A 21,308-nucleotide genomic window follows, 5' to 3' on the forward strand; every position below is an offset into this window, starting at 1 on the left:
TTCTATAAACAACAAAAACATTATTAGGATTACTGCTCCTATCTGAAGAAAGCTAGTATCAGAAGTCTTACTGGATCCAGTTTTCTTCCAAAACATGACTCTTAATTGTTTGACATCATCTACAAGATACTTTGTTTTTAGCATTTTTCTAGAAGGACCCCATCTTTTTAGTTGAAATCATAGTGAAATTTAATTAGCTTCCCTGACTACACTTTAAATTAAATAATCTTGCCTCTGACCTTTAGAACTGCCATATCTTTAGTTGAGGGAAGTGGTTTGAGGAACTAGAACTAATTCTGAAATCAATCACTACACTGGGAAAAAAAAGCCTTTCAAATGATTTGAGCCAAAACTCAACAAATTACAGAATAACTGAAACATCTGGACCCATTTATAGTATAATATAACTAATCAAAAACAAGCCACGGTAATTCACACAAATTGTAAAGAGAAGAAAGAAAAAGGGAAATAGATTTGCATCCTGTACTCCTTTGCACAGGGAAAACTCCCATCAACTTTAATATGACTCTGAAAAAAGATGAAAAGCGAAAAAATACACAAAAGGGACTGGATGCAGGGACACAGCCTTTGTTTCTGTTTTTTTTAACCTTACATGGTAGGGTTTTAGGCCTGTGACAAATTCCTCAAAATCATGCTGCTCAAAGTTAAATTCTATTTGCACAGGTGTGATGGGGAAGCTCTCTCTTTTGTTAGAAAGCATATACTTTCCAAAGGAATGGGATAAGCTGTAAGGACCCCACTTCTATCACTACCACCAGGTTCAGGGCAGGCTGAGCTAGTAGAAGGTAAAATGCAACAGCACACTGACTTTCATACCCAGAAATGTAAGCTGAAGAGGCACAAGGAATGTAGAGCTGTAAGGAAGATATTCTGCCTACTGGACAGGATACATGTGAAGGAGGCAGCTTCAGATTAATAACAATACTTAACATGTATATGCAGTCAGTTCTCATTATCTGCTAGGGTTAAGTTCCTGGAAAACCTAGTGGATACTGAATTAACAGATACTGAATCATTGAGCCTAAGGGAAAAATGATGTTGGGTTCAAGGGGACTCTTCTCACCATGCACTTTATGAACCTGAACGTTAACTTGAAGTCTATGGGGCTGGGTGACAGCAAGGGCTCAGCAACATCTCAGCCTCCTCTTACATGCTGGGCATCCCTCAGCTTGAAGGTTGCTGGCTCAACAACGAGGCCTCAGAGATTGGCAGTGGGAAGGGGGTTGCTTCATCCACCCATCCTCCTCCTCCACCTGTCTGTTGGCCCTTCCGTTGTCTTGCCCCAGCCCAAGAGCAGCCCTCAGGTAGCCTTCCAGAGACCTCTCATCATCAGCCTCTATCATCATTGTTAGGGTTGTGAAGGTTCAGCTGGAGTCCCCAAGGTCGCATGTACTGATGGAATCCCTACAACAACCCATAAAGTGAGTGTTTTTCATTTTTCAGTTGAGAAGCTGAGGCTGGGGGGGCGGGGCTTGCCTAAGGCCATACAGTGAGACTCCACTGGGGAAGTCCCAATTTGCAACTTGGACATTATGCTATACCAGCTCTCTAGACCTAGGGGCAGGGTAGACTGACTTAACAATGGCCAGTGTAAAGAGACTACACCAAGCAGAGGCTACAGAGTAATGAACTCTCAGAGCAGTTCCCCCCCCCCAAGTCTAGGTGGCATTGTTTAATATGAGTTAAGGGATGTTGGCAGGCAAGCCTTGTGGAAGGAGATGGTTGAAGACCTAGACTGTAAACGGTTTTCCAGATTGTGTGCTGAGTCACCCACACTCTAATAATTCTGGCTTGGATAGTTTGACTAAGAGGCAGCACAGGTAATGCCAAGCCTAAGAGACCATCAACTCAGGGTTTCCTCTAACTTCAGCAACCTGGAAGCACATCACCTTTCCTGATAGAACTGGCAGCATTATCAAGAGGATAAGGCACTTTAAACTGCTCTTTCATAAAATCCTCTATTAAATAGTGTTTCTCAAACTGTGGGTCCAGACCCACTAGGTGGGTTGTAAGCCAGTTTCAAGGGGGTCCCCATTCATTTCAATGTGTACTTTATTTTTAATATATTAGACTTGATGCTACCATTGTATGTGACTGCATTTGAGGAAATGTTACAGATCTGAACTTTTAACAGGCTACTTTGTATATGCTTTTGACAATGATAGTCAGTGGGGCTTACTCCTGGGTAAGTGTGGATAGGATTGCAGCCTTTGGGATGTTTGGGGAATTTTTTTTCAGACAGATCAGCAACTGCTTGGGAGGGTGGTTCTTTATTTAAATAAATTTCAAAACTTATACTTCTTGTAAACTTTTAATAAACTTAATTAAATTTTGTCACATGGAGATGTTAAAAATTTTCCTGCTTGATGATGCCACCTCTGGCCATGACATCACTTCCAATGGGTCCTGACAGACTGTCATTCTAAAAGGGGGTCCCCACGCTAAAACATTTGAGAAGCACTGGTCTGTTTGTTTAGGTGTGCAGTGCGCTCAGAACAGCTTACAAATAACACAATTAAAAATCAACAGAACGTTTCCATGGTCATGCTTTTCAACCAATGGCAAGTGATAACAGATGACATTTGGCCCTACAGCCACAGGCACTTTATGACAGTGCTCTTGTCTGGTCTGATCCCACTGAAAGCGGGGTAGCAGAGCACCAGTAGTAAGGTGTGGCTGTAAGGAAGACTGTCCTTCAAAAAAGGGACAGGTTGGGCAAGAATGGTGCCAAACAGAGCAGAAATGAGGATGCTGCAGCAGCCAGAGTAGCCTCTCTCGTGCTGCAGGGTTGGCTGTGAGGCATGCTGCCCACTTCAGCACACGTCACTCAGCTGTGGAGGTACAGGGACATTGAAAAGCGGCATATACAACAGAAAAGCTGAAAAACCAGAACTATGGCGTGCACAGTCTATGTTGTTTTACTAAGCTGCTGCACACCTAGTAGCTACTGATATAAGTTTAGTAGTTAAGTGAACTGGCCAGAATATATGGCAATTCCTGTTTTGTTCACAGATTCTTTTTTTGACACATGCTATGGTGCTATGTTCATGGAATGCAAGTCCACAATGGGTTTATGGCCTTTGACTTAATGCACTGCAGCATATCCAGGCATGATTATTCAAACTTGAACCTACGTGATTTTGTTCACACAGAGTGTATCTTCCCTTAAAACCATCAGCTTCTTTTTTCAAACAGGTCTCTCCTGGATACAACTTTCTAGGTTGTGTATTTAAATTGCTGTTACAAAACTTACATAAATTCCACCAGGTCATCTCCAAGTACCAGATGATGTTACACAATCAGGACTAACTTGAGGTAGAAATCTTTGATATTTAGCTTAGTAGGGTGCAATTTCATGTGTCATAGGAAGGGAGACTACATATATTGCTCCTGCTGTCAATAATGCGAAAGAAGTGCTTGATCAGCAATATTGATTAATCTTACTCCACCAACACTAGCACTCAGTTTTCCCAGATTTCCCAGAAATGATTGTAGGGGCCACTTTGGTACTGTGACAGTATGTTACAATTAGTGCTATTCGAATGTTGGCCAAGCAAACTAATACCAGATACATTCATCATGATGTAATCCTTAAGGAAAGTGCAGTTGGCCCATTCACAAAGAAGCAGACAGCATGATTACTTTGGATAGTGATTGAACTAACGCTGCAGCATTCTTGAAAGCTGCAATAATGTACTGGTTAATTATTATAAGAAAATAGGTCTCCCACAAATCTCAGAAACACTGTTCAAAATCCAACAGCATAAAGATGGCTAGGGGAAAATGTAGATATGGAACACTAAGGTACAGAATCATATAAAGAACGTTCTAATGTAAAAACAGATCTTATTCCTGCTTCAGTAGCCCTGATTGGTCATTTCCTTCCATGTATTAACTGAGTATGTGGAGGGGGAAGCAAGACTATGTCCCTTGGCCATGCCCTGATCTGTACATGGTCCGCTGAATTTCTACAAAGGGCCTCCATATGCATACTGCTGCCTATAGTTAAAATGATGAAGGATCCTAATTGTGCAAGACTGCAGGTGCCCCTGTACATACACAGCTATATGCACTTGGAGGCCCTTTATATTCATATGGATGAATGTTGGTGATTGGGGACACGGCCAGGGGTATGCTGTTGGGATATGTGGCTAGAAGCTTGACCCCACTGTTTGGGGATGTGACAAGGGAGCATGGTCCTTCCCCCTTCCTAGGTTCAGTATACATGTGAATGGGATGAGTATAGAGGGGTAGAGAAAGAAAAAATCCTTTCACAGTTTACTACCCAACTCTATAGAGGGTTTCTGTGTCTCAGTCATAATCAGGAAGAATGAGTCTATTCTGAGTCTATTGCAACTACAGCTATTGTAAAACATTTTGGGTGCCCTTTGGGAGAAAAGCTACACTTCCCCCAACCCCCACAGGATCAATGATTTGGTCTCTGCTGGGTTTTCCAGGAACCTGACCCAGGTTGATAATAATTGATTGTATTCTATTTATTTATTTTTATACCACCCTTCCTCCAATGAGCTCAGGGTAGTATACATAGTTTCTCCCCTCCTTTTGTCCTCACAACAATTCTGTGCGGTAAGTGAGGATGAGAGATAATGACTGGCGCTGACTGCTTTATGGTTGGCAACCTTCAGTCTCGAAAGACTATGGTATAAGCCTACAGCACCCAGTATTCCCAGGCGGTCTCCCATCCAAGTACTGACCAGGCCTGACCCTACTTAGCTTCCGAGATCATGGTATAAGCCTACTGCACCCGGTATTCCCAGGCGGTCTCCCATCCAAGTACTGACCAGGCCTGACCCTGCTTAGCTTCCGAGATCATGGTATAAGCCTACAGCTCCTGGTATTCCCAGGCGGTCTCCCATCCAAGTACTGACCAGGCCTGACCCTGCTTAGCTTCCGAGATCAGACAAGATCAGGCATGCTTTATGGCATAATCTACTGCTTTATGGCAGTAGAAGAAGAGGACCAGTGTCAGATGGTGAGTATAAGACTGGGCTGAAAGCTGCATATTGCATGTTCATCTGCAATTGAATAAAGACTCTGCTTTATACTTACAGTACTTGGAGGTTGGGCAGTTGATCACAGATTGATGCAGGAAGAGATCTGATCCGGGCTCCTGTAAGGGTCCTGTTGAGATAAGCGAACATAAGAAGAGCCCCGCTGGATCAGGCCAAAGGCCCCTCTAGTCCAGCTTCCGGCATCTCCCAGTGGCCCACCAGATGCCTCAGGGAGCACACAGAACAAGACACCTGCATCCTGTGGCCACGCCCTCGCACCGGGCGTTCTGCGGTTGCCTGCTTCTCATGGCTTGTAACCTGTGAGGAACTTTTCTTCCAGAAATCTGTCCAATCCCCTTTTAAAGGCATCTAGGCCAGAAGCCACCACCACATCCTGGGGCAAGGAGTCCCACAGATTAATTACACTGGGTGAAGGCATCTTTTCTTTTCTCTTCACTGCTCAGATTCTATCACAAAAAAGATCAAGCATGGTAGCCATTAGCTGAAGGAGACTAAGGGTGAGCTTCTCAGAAGCAGCAGCTCCAGAAAAGTCATAATTAAAATACCTTTTATTACTTTTATATCTTTTATTGCTGAACTTAAAAAGTTTCTTTGTTTCTGAAGTTGTAGTCTAACCACACAACACTACACTAAAAGTTACAATGAAGTCCTTCTGGACTTAATATTAATAAATATATTATTAATACACAGCAATATACATGCTTTATAAATGATCAGCTGCCAATCACTGTTGGAGACAGGATGCTGGAGTAGGTAGATTTTGTCTGGTCCAGGAGGACTCATTTTTTTAAACCTTGTAAGCATACCAATAGAATTGTTTTACCAAATGAACTTTGTGAACCAACAGTCTGACCAACATTACACACACACCCCCATGGACCCCAATCCTAACTGGTCATTTCTCCCATTCTCCTTGGATAGGATTGCACCCTTTATTAATTTAATGAAATTACATTTTTCCAGCAGCTGGTGGGGAAAACAAAAATAGACCATGAAAATATATCAGAGCAGATAAGGGTTTGGTTAGGAAGCTGATTTGTCTCCTATACTAGGAGATGCACAGCTCAAGCCTATGCATGTCTACTCAGAAGTAAGTCCCATTAGAGTCAATGGGGCTTACTCCCAGGAAAGTTTGGATAGGATTGGGCTGGCAATCACTTCATCAATGGCTGATAAGTATTCCCTTCAAATAGCAAGATTCATCACTTTAAAAATACAGCCTCTCCTCTTCATTCAAACAGCAAGATTAAGAAATCACTTTCGAAACAGTCCCCTTTTTCTGCTCCTGGCCAAGTAAAGTGTGTGCTTGTCCCTCCCCTCCCCCTTTGCCAACTGCATGGAAGCAACTTTAAGCATCCTGATGACTGGTAAAATAGGAAGCGTTTTATTTGGGGAGGGGGAGGAAAGTGGGAAAGTTTGGAAGTTTGGAGATCGAAAGGGGGGAGTGGAAGAGGGAGGGGGTTGAAAAGAGAGATTTCACTTTGATGAGAATCGATCCCAGGCTGGGAACTAGGAACCTACCAGACAAGGATCAGTGAGCCTTAAGGACTGCAAGCAGAGCATGCTTGGAAGAGGGCGGGGCGGCAGCAGTGTCATGAATATGTACAGTTTAGTCCTGGAACGTGCTGGAATCCCTAGCATCTATTCACTGCTGAAACAGAGACCCCTGCGTTGGCTCAGTCATGTCGTGAGAATGGATGATGGCTGGATCCCAAAGGATCTCCTCTATGGAGAACTCGTGCAAGGAAAGCGCCCTACAGGTAGACCACAGCTGCGATACAAGGACATCTGCAAGAGGGATCTGAAGGCCTTAGGGATGGACCTCAACAAGTGGGAAACCCTGGCCTCTGAGCGGCCCACTTGGAGGCAGGCTGTGCAGCATGGCCTTTCCCAGCTTGAAGAGACACTTGGCCAACAGTCTGAGGCTAAGAGGCAAAGAAGGAAGGCCCATAGCCAGGGAGACAGACCAGGGACAGACTGCACTTGCTCCCGGTGTGGAAGGGATTGTCACTCCTGGATTGGCCTTTTCAGCCACACTAGACGCTGTGCCAGAACCATCTTCAGAGCGCGATACCAGAGTCTTTCGAAACTGAAGGTTGCCAATACAAAAAAAAAGGCCTAGTAGCATGTAAAACCTGAACCAAGCTAAACCATAACAAAGAAGTGGCTTGCAGTTCCTAGCTGCAAGGAATTTACAACTCAATGGAAGGTGATAATGTAGCACCTAAGCAGACAGAGAGGTGCCCGTGAATCTCCAGTGGGGAGGGGAAGAGCTAGGAAGACTAGCATCCAGCCCCACTTCCTGAAGATTCTGGCCCCAGGTCTCTGATTGGACAGTTTAAATGAGTACAGAGTCACCTCAGACCTGTTAGCCTGAGAAGTATAAGAACAAAGCCCAAGGGGTGTGTCTTGGTCTTTTGTCTGTTTGGTGGAAAGGTTGTGGGTGCAACATCCTGCAGGAGAGAGAGCCTGCTCCACCAGGGCCATGTGGCTTCTTAGGTAACTGGGAGCTGAAAGATCTACAAAAGACAGCTGACCCAGGTGAGAGTTAGGGAATAATAGAGCTAGCCAGTTAGCTTTGTTATTTTAATGCTGATATGTTTCCTAGAAGTTTTATGCCTCCAGCATTTGCTGCCTTTTGTAACTTTATGTAACCCTATGTATTTAATAAAGTCAAAATCTAAGTAATCTTAGTAATCTAGTAAAAATCCTTTTACTAAGTTGTTGCATTGTCTGTTGGGGACAAAGGTTCAGAATCCTGCCTAGCCATTCAGCAAGCTACCAAATACTCATTGAGGACTAGTAACTTGAGGACTGAGGCTTTAATTAAAGAACATGCTCAGTGCCTGCAAGGGATAGAATTAAGCCTAGAGGGTCTCAGTGTCCCTGGACTGAGACACTGGCACATACAGGGTGGTGGCAGTACTACCGAACAGGGGTCCTTGAGGACTCTAGGGTTCAAAAACCAAGAACTCTGAGCACCCCAAAACCCTGTGAGTGTACGAAGTCTACGACAAGCAGCCACTCTCACAGCTGAGCAACCCGTTTCTTCTGCTTTAAAAACCCCCGAAGACTATGGGCAGAAGACGGGCTTGTATTCTGCCCAGGGGTGTGACTGTATCGCTGCGAGAGGACATCCCGCGCCTCCCCTTTGAGTTCCTGGTGCCGTCCTAAAGAGCCGCGCCTCACAGTTTGAATAACACTGCATTAGGGGAATGGCAGAAGGGAGAAATATGTACTTGCTCCTCCACCATGCCAAGAAGATTGCTGGCCCCAGGGCTCACCCTAAACCTCCTGGTACTTTGTGTTACCCCCTGATGATGTGCCAGCCTCTGCTCCTCCCACGCTCTGGACTGGAAGAGGGAGACGGAACAGAGGAAGAGGAGAAAGAGATGGGCTAGAACTTCTCCACACTTCTGCTCCATCATCCTCTTCCTTTCCAATTCAGGAAGCAGGAAGAGCAGCCATGGACGTGAATGGGTGGATGAAGGGAGGTGTCCCCCCTCCACTCTGCTGCCTGAGGGGACCACCTCAGCCAGCCTCATGGATGGCCCTGTCTTGGCTAGCCCAGTAAACCTATGAACAAGCCATAGAGTCCACGAGATCAAACTATCCCAAATCCACATGCTTTGGTTTAACCAGGTTGCAGATGGGTTGCAAAAAGTTGGTTGAAGGACAGCTCCTAGAAGAAAGTCAACATCTGCAATAATTAATGCCATCTGCCTTTGGGAGTAACATGAACTGTCTGTCTGATACTTACAAACTTTCCAGACTTGTTGTCCCAGTCAGATCAGGAAACTCCGTTATCTCTGAAGCACCATTTAAAGTCCTAAAGTTACAAACACAACATAACTAGTGGGCTTCCCCCCCCTTTTTAATAAAAGAAGTTAAGGAGTTTTTCCACAAATGAAGTGTTTTAAATATGCAGATACATACAAGCTTCTGAGTTCAGGTAGGTGCAGAAAAGCAGACTTTCCCACAGCTTGAATAGGGTTGTCATAGAAGTGGCTATGAAGGAGAAGAAAAATAGGACAGATTTAACAGTCAAGAACGGTCTCTTCAAATCCTTACATAATAAATTGAGGATTCCTGTTAAGCTTTGATGATCTTGCCTGCAATTTACTCATGAAACCCTCTCTTCCAGGGCTGCTACTTTGAACATATCACAAACAAATTTCCTCCTCGCTTTTAAAACTAGCTTTCCAGATTACAATTATACACTTATTTTGGCTTGGACCAGATACATGTTTACGAGCTTAGTACGCATTATGGATAAAACGTTTGGAATTGTCTGAAATAGACGGAAATGAGACGGAGCTGACTTCACTTGCCCAAGTGACAAAGACATTAGTTCTGTTACTTAGCAGAACTCCCTGTGTGGGGGTGGGGTGAGAGGGATATTCTCTAGGACAAATTCAGTGTGAAAAAGAACTCATACAGGTTTAGCAGAATAACTTGTAAAAACTGTTCTCCTTTTCACATTTTTACTTGTCAATGCAGTAATTATGCTTTTGCTAAAAACATTATTAACCAAGTATGTTTCATTAAAGTTCACAGATGAGAGTATCTGTGTCCTTCTTTGTCTCCTACCTCAAACAAGTAAGAGTCAAGGCTGATTTAAAGAGTGTGTCCCTCCCCCAACATTATTGGCAAAAGGAAATTATGACAAGGACCATAACAGTAAAAGGTATGTTACGCTGTGTACTGGCTCAGACTAATGCAGTATCTTCTTAAAAGTACAATATATCCTTAATAGAGTTCAGTTAAGTAAACCTGTATTGGCATAATATCCTTGATAGCAGACATGCTGGCATGCAGATGGAATGCTGGCAGAGAGGTTGATAGGAGGCCTTTAAACATTATGCCCTCTGTGTAGAACGTCAGTGTGGATAAGTACTTTTCAGCAGCCTCTGTGCAAAGCTGTAATGTTTAAATAGCCAACAGAAGGAACAACCTGGGTAAGGCAAGGGGGTCTGCAATACATGTGCAGTAGAATGAAGGAAACTCCCCTTCCTTAAAGTTGAGGAATGGTATGTTCACACTGCAATTTAATATTCTGCAATAGCTTGTTCCACTGATTCCCAAACTGAGGCCCCAGTCCTAGTGTTCCAGGTGCGCAAGGTAATTTACGGCGGTGCAAAAGCTGGGCCACTGTCACACACTGTTGGGAAGCACTGCCCAGAGTGGTAAGGAGATGTGGGGTAGAGTGAGGGGTTTAGGAGACAGGCAAATGTGGAAGAAGCAACATGGGATGCAGCAAATGAGCAAGTACACCCAATTAAGTCTCTAGGTTGACAGGCATGGAAGGTTTAATTTCTGGAAGGAAGATACAGTTTCATGAACTTTGACAAGCATTGTCCTATTCATATATGAAATACACACATAAAATTGAAAATTAAATGTAATTATGTTCATATTTTCTATGAAAAGAAAACTGCTCGTACTTACATTGCCATAAGTGATGGATTGCCCAAAAATGCCTGTTCAGGTATTGACTTAATATTATTATTATGAAATCCCCTACAAAAGAAATCAGAGACACAAACACAATATAGTTGGTTGGCAACCTTCACTTTCGAAAGACTATGGTATAAGCCTACAGCACCTGGTATTCCCAGGTGGTCTCCCATCCAAGTACTAACCAGGCCTGACCCTGCTTAGCTTCCAAGATCAGATAAGATCAGGCATGTGCAGGGTAATATGCAAAAGCCACATTTTGTTTTAGGGGTAAGTTGACCGCAAAGTAACATGGAACAAATTCAGTAGAAATCTAGTTGTAGCAGAAATGGAGATCCTTTCTCCCCCACCCCCAGACTTTATGGTTGATAGTGTAGGGATAGATGGATAAACAGCTCCTGTACGGCTAGACAGATGGATGGACAGAGGACACCTTTTCCTAACATTGTTGCAACACCATCACTTTTCTTATACCTCCACAACATCTGCCTACAATACTATAATCTCTCTCGAACAGTAATATGGAGAAATGCTTTGTGATAGTGCCTTGGTTAAGTCACTGATATGCCTGGTGTTATGGGCTTATTCTCTATTGAAGCAAATTTTTGGATCAAGCTGCTTGCTAAATGTGACCGGAGGCCTGATCCCATGCACAGGGTGACCAACGTCCTCTTTTTTAGCCTTGTGTCCTGGAAAAGAACTTAAATGTCCTCTTTTTCCTTGCAAGCGGCCCCTGCAGGCAGTGCATAGCATAGCCTTCTTGTAATTGATAAATTATATGCAATATAGTTTTAAATTTAATAATAAGTAATATAGTGTTTAAGTTAACCACATGAAAACAATACATGAGTATTTTTAGCTTTTATTTTGTCATGTCCTACATTTTTCTTGGATGGCCAACATTTTTGGGTTCCCTGTCCTCTTTTGCAGTTATCTAGTCACCCTGCCAATGCATATTTACTTGAACCTAGACTCCACTTAGAATCAGTGGTGATTGCTCCATGCAGATGTACACAGAAATATGGCCTTAGATCACTGTCCTCAGCTTCTTCATTGGACAAGGCTTCAATTAAAATCAATATAATACACATAAATGTGTTCTGGGTCTGCTAGTGAATGTGTATATCCATACAATCCTAGGGCATCATGTACATTTTAGTCTTTCACATGGGTTCTCTGTAAAAGTATTTTAAATGAGCAAGTCACAATTACTGCCATTCAAGAAGGAAGCAAATTGTCTCCAAATTAATTACTGCATTGCATTCACATGAGTTCTGCTAAAAACAAAAGAAGCAACAAAGGGTTCAAGAAAGAACAGTAATGATTTGTGTGGGAAATGTTCATTTGTTCAATCAGGTATGAAAAAAGTTGTCCAGTTAAACTGAAGCACTAGATGGTTCACTGATGCAATAATCTCTATTCATTGCTTGGACAAGAGTATCAGCGGCTGTTGTCAGCAGCCATAAAGTGGCTGGCTGAGAAAATTGGTGCAGAAAAAATTGTGTTTCTAGAAGAAAAGCCTGAACAATGAACATTAAGAGAATATTGCAGCTTTTATTTAGGGCATCTGAGTAATTTCCATAATATTTTATCCTAATCATCACACACTAAATGAAAACAAAAATTGCATCAAGTTGTTGCTCTGAAGATCAGGCTGTGGGTATGCTAGCTACAGCCATACTAGCTATTCAATCATCAGCACAAAACAACTATTTAGCATTTGTAAAGGCACTTTCAAGTGTTCAACAAACTGTTTCACGTGTATTCTGCTGTTGTAATCCTTACAATAACATTGGAAAGTATGGTTTGTTATTCCTAAATTGCAGCCGAGGAGTTCAGATGGAGAGGGAGAGGCACCTCTAGTGACTTCACAGCAGAAGGTGAGATTTGGACCAGAGGCAGCCTAGTTTATAGCTCAGTCTTTACTTGGAACCCAAAGGTCAACAGGGTAGTTAAAAGGTAAAGCCTCCCTGAAAAGATGTTCCATAGATGGGGTGCTACAACTGTGGACTACCTTCCAGTCACCAGCCACCTCATCTCAGGATCAAGGGAATCCTGGAAGAGGGCATCCCAAGATGATCTCAGTGCACAGGAAAGTAGATCCTGCAGTGGCTAGTCTTTTACACATCCAGCCCCCAAGCTGTGAAGTTCTTTAAAGGCAAAGCAACAGCACTTTAAATTGCAAAAGGACAGGAAATTGATTGGGAATCAATGAGGCTCTTTAAGTACTGAGTGGCTGAGAGTACTTCACAAAGAACATACAATGAATGTGTGTGTTCCCTTTCGGGCCTTCTGGCCCGACATGGAGTCTCTCAAGTCTGCACCAGCAAAGTGCAGACTTGAAAAGCCCCACTGCGGGGCTTGGGGCTTTCCTGGGGGAAAGGGGACAAAAGTCCCCTTCCTCCGAGAATATCTCTGGTGGTTACTGTGATGCCACAGGATGCAGCAGTAGCCACTTTGGTGCCACTGCACCCAGCAGTGCCCCAGTATTTAGAACTGGGCTGCCCATATCTTGCATAATTTGTATCACACATTCATATTGGATTTTACTGCCTTGAGAAGAGTTCAAACGCTGCCTGCCAAGATCTGACAGCATTTTCAGCTTCAAATAAAAGAAGTACGAGAGAACTCCACTTCTGAAACAACCTGCTCAGGGCTGGTTTTATTTTTATTTTTTTTGCTCCATACATTGTTGCGTGAATAAATGAAGTCATTGTTGAAGATTTCTGAAATATTAGTGGGACGTGTTGCATGAATATTGGGAACCGAGGGCTGCTTAGTATAGGAAAATGACACATGTGAAGCATTCCTGAGAGCTCACCTTGTTGGCAGCACTTCCAGATGATATCACAATTTACGTTCAAAGACTTTCGGATCGAGAAAGTCTGTTAGAAGTGCATCCATCATTCATCTAGATCATAATGATTTCTTTTTAATGTCTCCAGGCTGTGCTTGGTCATTGTGGTAGCATCTGGAAACACATATTTCATGTGGCAGCATGGGTAAAATTCTGATGAATTCTGGTCCAAATAATTTTTTTAGTGTGGAAAATGTTTCCATATGCTAAATGACAGCCATAACGCTTTAGGTGACAGAGCAGAAAAATATAATGGAAAATTGCTGAATGCTGATAAATTGCTTCTGCATTTTTCTACATTAGGAATAGACAATAGGCATAGTGGATCTAAACCCTTGTGCTGCCAGGATATCGCTGGAAAGGAAAAAAAAATGGGCCAAGTGGACTGTGCTGGGGAGGAACAATATTTCAGAGGAATCACATGGTCTTCAGGGCTTGTTCTTGCCCACTCTGATGAAGCAATGTTAGGCCATCAAAAGGTGGGACAAGTTAACACTCTCAGGGCGCAATCCAAAGTGCACCTTATGCTAACATAAGAACATAAGAACAGCCCCGCTGGATCAGGCCATAGGCCCATCTACTCCAGCTTCCTGTATCTCACAGCGGCCCACCCAAGTCCCTTGGGCCGGCATAGGAGGGTCGCAAACATGCCATAAAGGAGGTAGGCAGAAGCCTCTGCGGCAGCTCCCGTGCCGCCGCTTGTGTCAATGGTAGGCGTGGGGGGCGTGGGGAGCGGGCGTGGGGTGTTTCTGGGCAGGGGGAGGGCAGCCCAGGGGTGTGCATGCAGGGAGCCAGGGGCAGAGCTGGGACCCGGCGGTTATGCCGGATCCCAACCCCCGACCCCGGGAGAGCAGAGCGGCTTCGTGCTGCTCTGCTCTCCTCAGACTTGCGCCACCTCCAGAGGTGACGCAGGTCCAAGGAGACCCATAGGGGCATGCAGCCCTTACACACAGGCAAGGGGAAGAGGTTCCACTTGCCCGTGGCTGAGCCACTGCACCCAATGAACCTGTGTTGGATGCAGTGCAAGCCTCCTGGCTTGCCTGCTCCAGCGCAGGTTTGGATTGTGCCCTCAGTGACTGCCCGCCCGCCCCCTCCACTGCCAAAACAGAGGACAGCATTCCAACTAAGGGCCCAATCCTATCCCACTTTCCAGCACCAGTGCAGCCACCGTACAACCCCAAGGTAAGGGAACAAATGTTCCCTTACCTTGAGGTAGCCTCCGTGACTGTCAACCCACCAAAGGATGCAGTGCATGCCCCAATGTCACAGGTGCACCGGCACTGGAAAGCTGGTTAGGATTGGGCCCTAACTCTGCTGTCAATCTCGGCACACTACTAGGAATACAGAAGTCTCAATGAGAGAAAAGAGACGCCTAGTATGGGGCTATATCACCATTCTGCATGCATTTAGAACAATGCATTCACAAATGGAAACTCTGATGGGACACTTTGCACAAACAAGTGCAAAATATATTTTTAAAAATGACACGATCACCAGTTATCACTTCCACTCCCTGTGCATGAGTTCAGTGGCACTGTTGGAAAATGGTAAATAAATAAAGTATCTTGACTTAAACAACAGTTAGATTTGACAACTGTTTGACATCAAACAGTTAGATTTGATGATTTTGAGAACCTCTATACAAGTCTTTGATACTAATCTGCTTGTTCTGTATTTTGCACAAGGAATTGACTTGTCTCACTTCAACTCTAGGCTCCTTTCCACCTATTAATTCCAAACATTTAGGACACTGTGGTTTTGCACATTCTACATTCTAAAGTAGCTATCAAGAATCCTTGAATAAATCACCAAAAAAGTTAATTCTTTTTTTTTCTTTTTTCTCTAAGAGCCAGTAAAAATAGCAGAATATTTTCCGTTATCACTATAGGATGTGTGATGTGCTTCCAAATGACCTCCAAATTTTAAACTAATCTGATGGCTAATTCATAACTCTGTTAGATGGTACTTCAAGGTTGACTTTACAGACAGTGCACCAGAATAATACACTTTAACATAGTGGTTGGCTAAATGAAACTTTAACATTTTAACAAATTCACTCCCACATCTAGAAGCGTAAGATCAGATTTTTCTCCCTACACCAAGATGTCCTTAAATCAGTCCAATCTTAACTAATTTCCCATGCGGTGATGTAGCAGCACCAACACAGTTACTTATGTATCCTACAGGGAATTTTAGGTCTCTGGAGGCCTCCTTGGGGTAAGGAACATTTGTTCCCTTGCCTTGAGGTAATCCCCAGCACCACTACAGGTCAGCTTGGACCTGTGCAGCTCAATAGCTGGTGCAAGTCTGTGTTCAGCCGTGCAGGCAGATAAGACCTCGGAAGAGGGTCAGGATTTGGTGGGCACTGCCAGACCTGCCCCCTTCCCGGGCTTGCTTCACCCACCCTATGCTCTGTTCCACTCTCTTCCCGCCTCCCTTCCAGCCCTGGGTGGCCTTACCTGCTACAGCGAGAAGACCTGGTTCATCTTGCGTGAACCCAGCCACTTGCTGCTTGTGGCACAGGTTAGGCTATGTGTGCCAGTAGTGATGTGTTTGTGACAGCCACAGAGCGCTTTGTGCTGGCAGAATGCACATTCTATTGGCGTAATAAACCAGCTGTCTCCAAAGTAGAGACCGCTGCGTGCCAGCAAAGGCTTCCCCCAGTGCTGGCGGCACTTACTGGTCTGCCAGGAGCCTCTGCAAAGCGCCTATGTGTGCTCCCAGTCTTTGCTGCGTCCAACCACTACTGCCTGGAAATCTGGGCACAAAGCCTGCTGGAGAGTTTGAAGCTAGAAGCAGTGAAGATTGGGGGTGCACAGAGCTACTTTGTGGAGGATCCCCTATGCAACGGTAAGTGCCGTTCATGCGGGGAAGAGCTTAGGCAGGGCACTGGTCCAGCCCATGGATCAGAGTCTGGCGAGCCCTGTAATAGTCCATGAGAGTCTGAGTCCTGAGTCCTGACCGAAACATATCTGCTCTAGGTCACTGTATGTACAATAACTGGCTAAAACTATTCTCAAGGCTCTCCCAGCATCCTCAGTATGATCCTGAAGTGTGAAACTAGAGAAACAAAACGAATTTTTTTTCTCTCATAGTCAGAATAATATTTAGTATGCTTTGCTATCCCAAATATTTCCAGAATACATAGGTTATACTGTTTGCTGATAAAGCCACCACATTAAAATAAAGTAACCTGGACGCTGGGAAAAAGGGAATCCTGCATTTCATACTTACAGTTCTTTCAGGTTCCTGAGTGCCTTGACTGAGGTGGGAAATTCCTCTAGATTGTTATAATTTAAATCTCTGGATTAAAAACAAAAACAGTTGTTAGATTCAATACTAGTGAATAAGTATTTTTTTTTTCACATTTGCAAGAAAGTATTTTATCTGATTACATATATAGATCTATAACCAGACAATTTACAGAAATGTGGGGTGTCTTCAATATTTATGAATATACATGCTTTACTTTCAGCCGAATCCTATGGGCTCTAGCTAGCAGCAGAACATGCATTTTGCTGCCAGAATAAAGCACGCAGCCAGGACTCCAGTAGGAAGGCCAGACCCAACTTTGTAGGCTCTCCCATTTGCCGATGGAGCAGGTAAGACAGAGGGAGGGGGCAGGTGGAAGAAGCAAAACCTGGCAGGGAGAAGGAGCGTGATGGGGTAGTGAAGCTGTGGGAGGGGATTGAGCCAGTGGCAATTGCACTCACCAGATCCTATCCCCCATTTTCACTTTTTCTGCCCCCTGTCCTCAGACATGCATAGCAAAATTGCTAGCGCAGCTTCAAGGAGACCCATTGAAGGACACCCAAGGCAGCTTACAACATTAAAATACATATAAAATGCATAAAAATATAAAATACATATATAACATAATATTTAGCCCCTACCCTCTCCCCACAAAAGTTAGTTTAAAAAGAAATGTTTTAAAGACTAGCCAGAATTGCTCCACAGAGGGACCTGATTGGAGAGCCTCTAGAAGCTTATTCCAGAGGTCCACATGGAAAAAGCCCTGTTTCTTGCCATACAGTGTCTTCAGCTCAGACAGCAGTGGAACTATTGCCAGATGACCTAAGGGGATGAGCCGGACAGCGTGAGAGTACGTGAGTCCAAAGGTACCCCCCAAGGTCCAGCCGTATAGAGTTCTGTAGATCAAAACCAGCACAGTGAATTGGGCCCAGAAATGAATCGGAAGCCACTGCAGCTGCCAGAACTAGAATTATCCAGGCAAAAATCTCTCAAAAAATAATAATTTAAGAATCACTCATAAATACAAAGAACTTTCAAACGGCACTGACATGCTTCACTATGTAACAAAAGGGGAGGACTCTTAATTTAGAGCAAAATGTACTTTTATTACCATAAATGATCACCCTGAACCTGCAGTAATCCCAAAAAGCATGTTTGGCCTTTAAGCTTTTTTCCCTCCCTTCCCCCCTCCCCCGCATTTTTTGCACAATATGAATGAAAACAGTGAGAAGCACAACAAACAAAAAGTCAACTCACAAAGTCTCCAGGCTGTGGAGGCCATCAAAGCATTTCTTTCCCAGGGAATAAATTCTATTGTTATTGAGATGTCTGCAGTGGAATGTAAAGAACACAAGTTCTGAACACAAGTCAGAAAACATCCTATACATATAGTACACAGAGCAGACTTAAGGAAAACATTGTAATGGTTAAACCTAAAGAAAGCTCTGCTTTTCAGGCACACATGATATGGAAGACATGCTTTTGTAGATGGCAGGTCATGCTTTCTACTTGTCACTTATCTCTTTGCACTGGTTTTCATTTCATTCAGATTACCAGTGCGTCCCGTTCCTGACTCCCTTCCTTTCAGCATGTGTGTCTATTTCTCTGCTCTAGTTCTTACTCACTTTGCTAACTGCCCCAGCCTTCAGGCATAATTAATTCCATTCTTATTCCTCTTCCCCACTCCAAAATTCATTATTTTAGCTGCAGATGTTCTAAAATGTTTTGTTACTTTAAAAAAATGCAGAAGAGTTACAGTGTACCAAAATTACTCTTTTAAGTGTCTCTTTACACATGTTGCAGCTACACATGTTGCAGTATATAAGTTAAGCTGGCACTTTAAAATAAATTTTTAGAGCATATGTGGGGAGATAAATAAAGAACAAATAAACCTACAAGACTTTCAGCATAAATTAGTGAATTTTGAGCTTGTATAAAGGACAGTTTACTGTAGCTGGAACCTGGGTGGTTAGGATTCCAGGACTTGTACTGATTTCTTTTATGATGGTTTCACCTACCTACTGTTAAATTAAAACTGCTTTAGGGTCAAACCAGACATATTGCAAATCTTTAATATCGGCCTTTCCCCCCTTCTTCTAAATAAGGGTGCTGGAAGCGATGTGAAAGGTAGCGATGTCTGGGTGGCGCTTGGAATATACAAGTTGATTTTTCTCTTGTGGGTTTTGTGTTTGTTGATGTTGCTTCTAATTTTATCATTTTTGTGTTATTTGATGTTCTGCTCGTTTCTGTTTATGGTAAGTCACCTCGGGTTGTCTAAGAGCAGTGTGGGGTAGAAATGCTTTGAAATAAATAAATAAATCTCAATGATGAGTCACAGAAAACAAATGTTCACGTATCCTTAGATCCTCTTAGATCTCTTTCTGGCTCTTCATTACTATCTTCCGATTTCTTCACATGAAACATCTTTTTCAATCTTTCTCTTGATAGCATTAGCTAATTTATGCTTGGGTCATAGCAGGGCTTTGTAGAGGTCATCAACTGCTTGGCTTAGTTCAATGTTTCTCAACTAGTGGTACTCACACCACCAGTGGTACTTGAGGTGGTGTCTGGTGGTACTCGTGGGATCCCCTGTCACCTGGCAGCAAGACCAGCAATGCAACATGACAAAAAGCAGTAGAAGGCTCAGCTTGGCGGGCAGAGCTCCGGCATGTGCTTTTTGCACTCTTGAAAATGCCCTCCCATCTGCCCTGAGCCTCTCACCAGTGTTTGTCGCTTTGCATTTGGTCTCCCCATCCGGAAGTAACTGATGATGACATCATTACCAGTTACTTCCATTTCTACAGGCATGCCCTGGTACCAGCTGACAGCTTCCCAGACCTTCTAATACCTTGTATTGGCAACCTTCAGTCTCGAAAGACTCTGGTATCGTGCTCTGAAAGGTGGTTCTGGGACAGCGTCTAGTGTGGCTGAAAAGGCCAATTCGGGAGTGACAATCCCTTCCACACTGGGAGCAAGTGCAGTCTGTCCCTGGTCTGTCTCCCTGGCTGTGGGCCTTCCTTCTTTGCCTCTTTGCCTCAGACTGTTGGCCAAGTGTCTCTTCAAACTGGGAAAGGCCATGCTGCACAGCCTGCCTCCAAGCGGGCCGCTCAGAGGCCAGGATTTCCCACTTGTTGAGGTCCATCCCTAAGGCCTTCAGATCCCTCTTGCAGATGTCCTTGTATCGCAGCTGTGGTCTACCTGTAGGGCGCTTTCCTTGCACGAGTTCTCCATAGAGGAGATCCTTTGGGATCCGCCCATCATCCATTCTAATACCTTATAAGGCATTAAAAATATCACTTCTAGTTTTTTCACCTTTTCAGCCATTCTCAGGCCCAAAGCGAGCCTCAGAAGACCCTCTGGATGCGAAGGGGGCCCTGCAGGCCCAATCCATGTTTACCTGAAACCATGGATATGGGATCAGTGGATACGGGGGATCCCCTGTACTTCCAATAGGTGAACCTTGCAAAGTGGTACAGCAGGGGACAAACGTTGAGGAATGCTGGCTTAGTTCCTCTGATGATACAAAGGAGTTGGGAAACCTTGGGTTTATTCCGCTAAGAACAAAGGCTAAGGGAAATCCTCTGAATCCCAACATATATGAGCAATTTGGATACACTGGTGTGCAGAATGATCGCATAGATGCCATGGGGTTTTGAATGATGCAGTCTTGTTGTAACTGGTTAAACTATGTTGGAGCATTTTTGGAATGAGACAGGAATCAGTTGCCACTTAAATATGGTGAAGGTGCAGGCTCCACTACTGGCCAGAGAAGAACCACTGCAGGGAGCTTGTTTCTCTGAACCTCTCTTAAAGAGCTCTGCCCCAACTGCCAGCTGTCCAGAAAATGCAGACCCAAAGGGAAGCACCGTCTGCCATCAGCCAGCCTAAAGGTGGTTTCATATTGCTATTGTAAGCTGCTTTGGGGGTAATCTTGATTGAAGGATCAGTGTAAATTAAAAAAATATAAATTGCTTCTAACTGGCCAAAGAGAGCTATTGTGGGAGAGAAAGAATATAGTGTGCCTTTATCTTAGGAGGTTGGGGTGTTTGAAAATTATTTTGGACATAATTATTTAGGACGCTAGCACAGGTGCTTAGGGTACTTAGAACTTTCTAACATCCCAGCTTTGTGCTATATTGGTATATTAACCAATTTTTTTGTTTTACCAGTCATTTTTGCATACCAGTTATTATTATTTCACTAAGTACACAATAAATAAAATTTAAGATAAGAGCCCAGAGTTAGCCCAGAATCAGTTAACTAGGATGGGATGTTTTGAAATGTAACGAAACTTACAGTACTACTAAACTGGAGAGGTTTCCAAAAGCATAATCTGGAATGTGATGTATTTTGTTCAGTGCCAGCGTCATGGCCTGAAGCGCCGGCAGACTCTTGAAAGCTTGCACTGGAATTTCCGTCAAAGCATTGTCATCTAGCCACAGATGTCTGAGTGAAGCCAAACCATTGAAACAGTTGGGAGGCACGACGCTGATATGGTTGGCATCCAGGCGTCTAAGAGAAATAGGAACAGAGGATTCAGAATTTTGACGGAGAAAACTACAGTATTTTGCAAATGAGTGCAATTCACAGGAAAAATGTCCAATCTTAGAGCAGCAATTTTCAACCTTTTTCATCACACGGCACACTGACAAAGCCCTAAAATTGACAAGGCACACCGTCAGGTTTTT

At 43.7% G+C, this 21,308-nt stretch overlaps 1 protein-coding gene and 1 pseudogene across 1 annotated transcript in view; both read right to left on the bottom strand.

Annotated features, from left to right (window-relative positions):
* The window catches only part of LGR5 (leucine rich repeat containing G protein-coupled receptor 5), an 83,105-nt gene that overhangs the window by 10,231 nt on the left and 51,566 nt on the right, over positions 1-21,308 (bottom strand). The window contains exons 5-11 of the mRNA XM_066634508.1: positions 20,917-21,132; positions 17,878-17,949; positions 16,603-16,671; positions 10,503-10,574; positions 8,991-9,062; positions 8,815-8,883; positions 5,092-5,163 (exon numbers count right to left, since the gene is read on the bottom strand). Coding sequence (XP_066490605.1) covers positions 5,092-5,163; positions 8,815-8,883; positions 8,991-9,062; positions 10,503-10,574; positions 16,603-16,671; positions 17,878-17,949; positions 20,917-21,132 — 642 coding nt within the window. The remainder of the gene's footprint in view (positions 1-5,091; positions 5,164-8,814; positions 8,884-8,990; positions 9,063-10,502; positions 10,575-16,602; positions 16,672-17,877; positions 17,950-20,916; positions 21,133-21,308) is intronic.
* On the bottom strand, positions 10,648-10,764 carry LOC136657823 (5S ribosomal RNA; annotated as a pseudogene).

The sequence above is a fragment of the Tiliqua scincoides genome, chromosome 7 (assembly GCF_035046505.1).
Source record: "Tiliqua scincoides isolate rTilSci1 chromosome 7, rTilSci1.hap2, whole genome shotgun sequence".
Lineage (NCBI taxonomy): Eukaryota > Metazoa > Chordata > Lepidosauria > Squamata > Scincidae > Tiliqua > Tiliqua scincoides.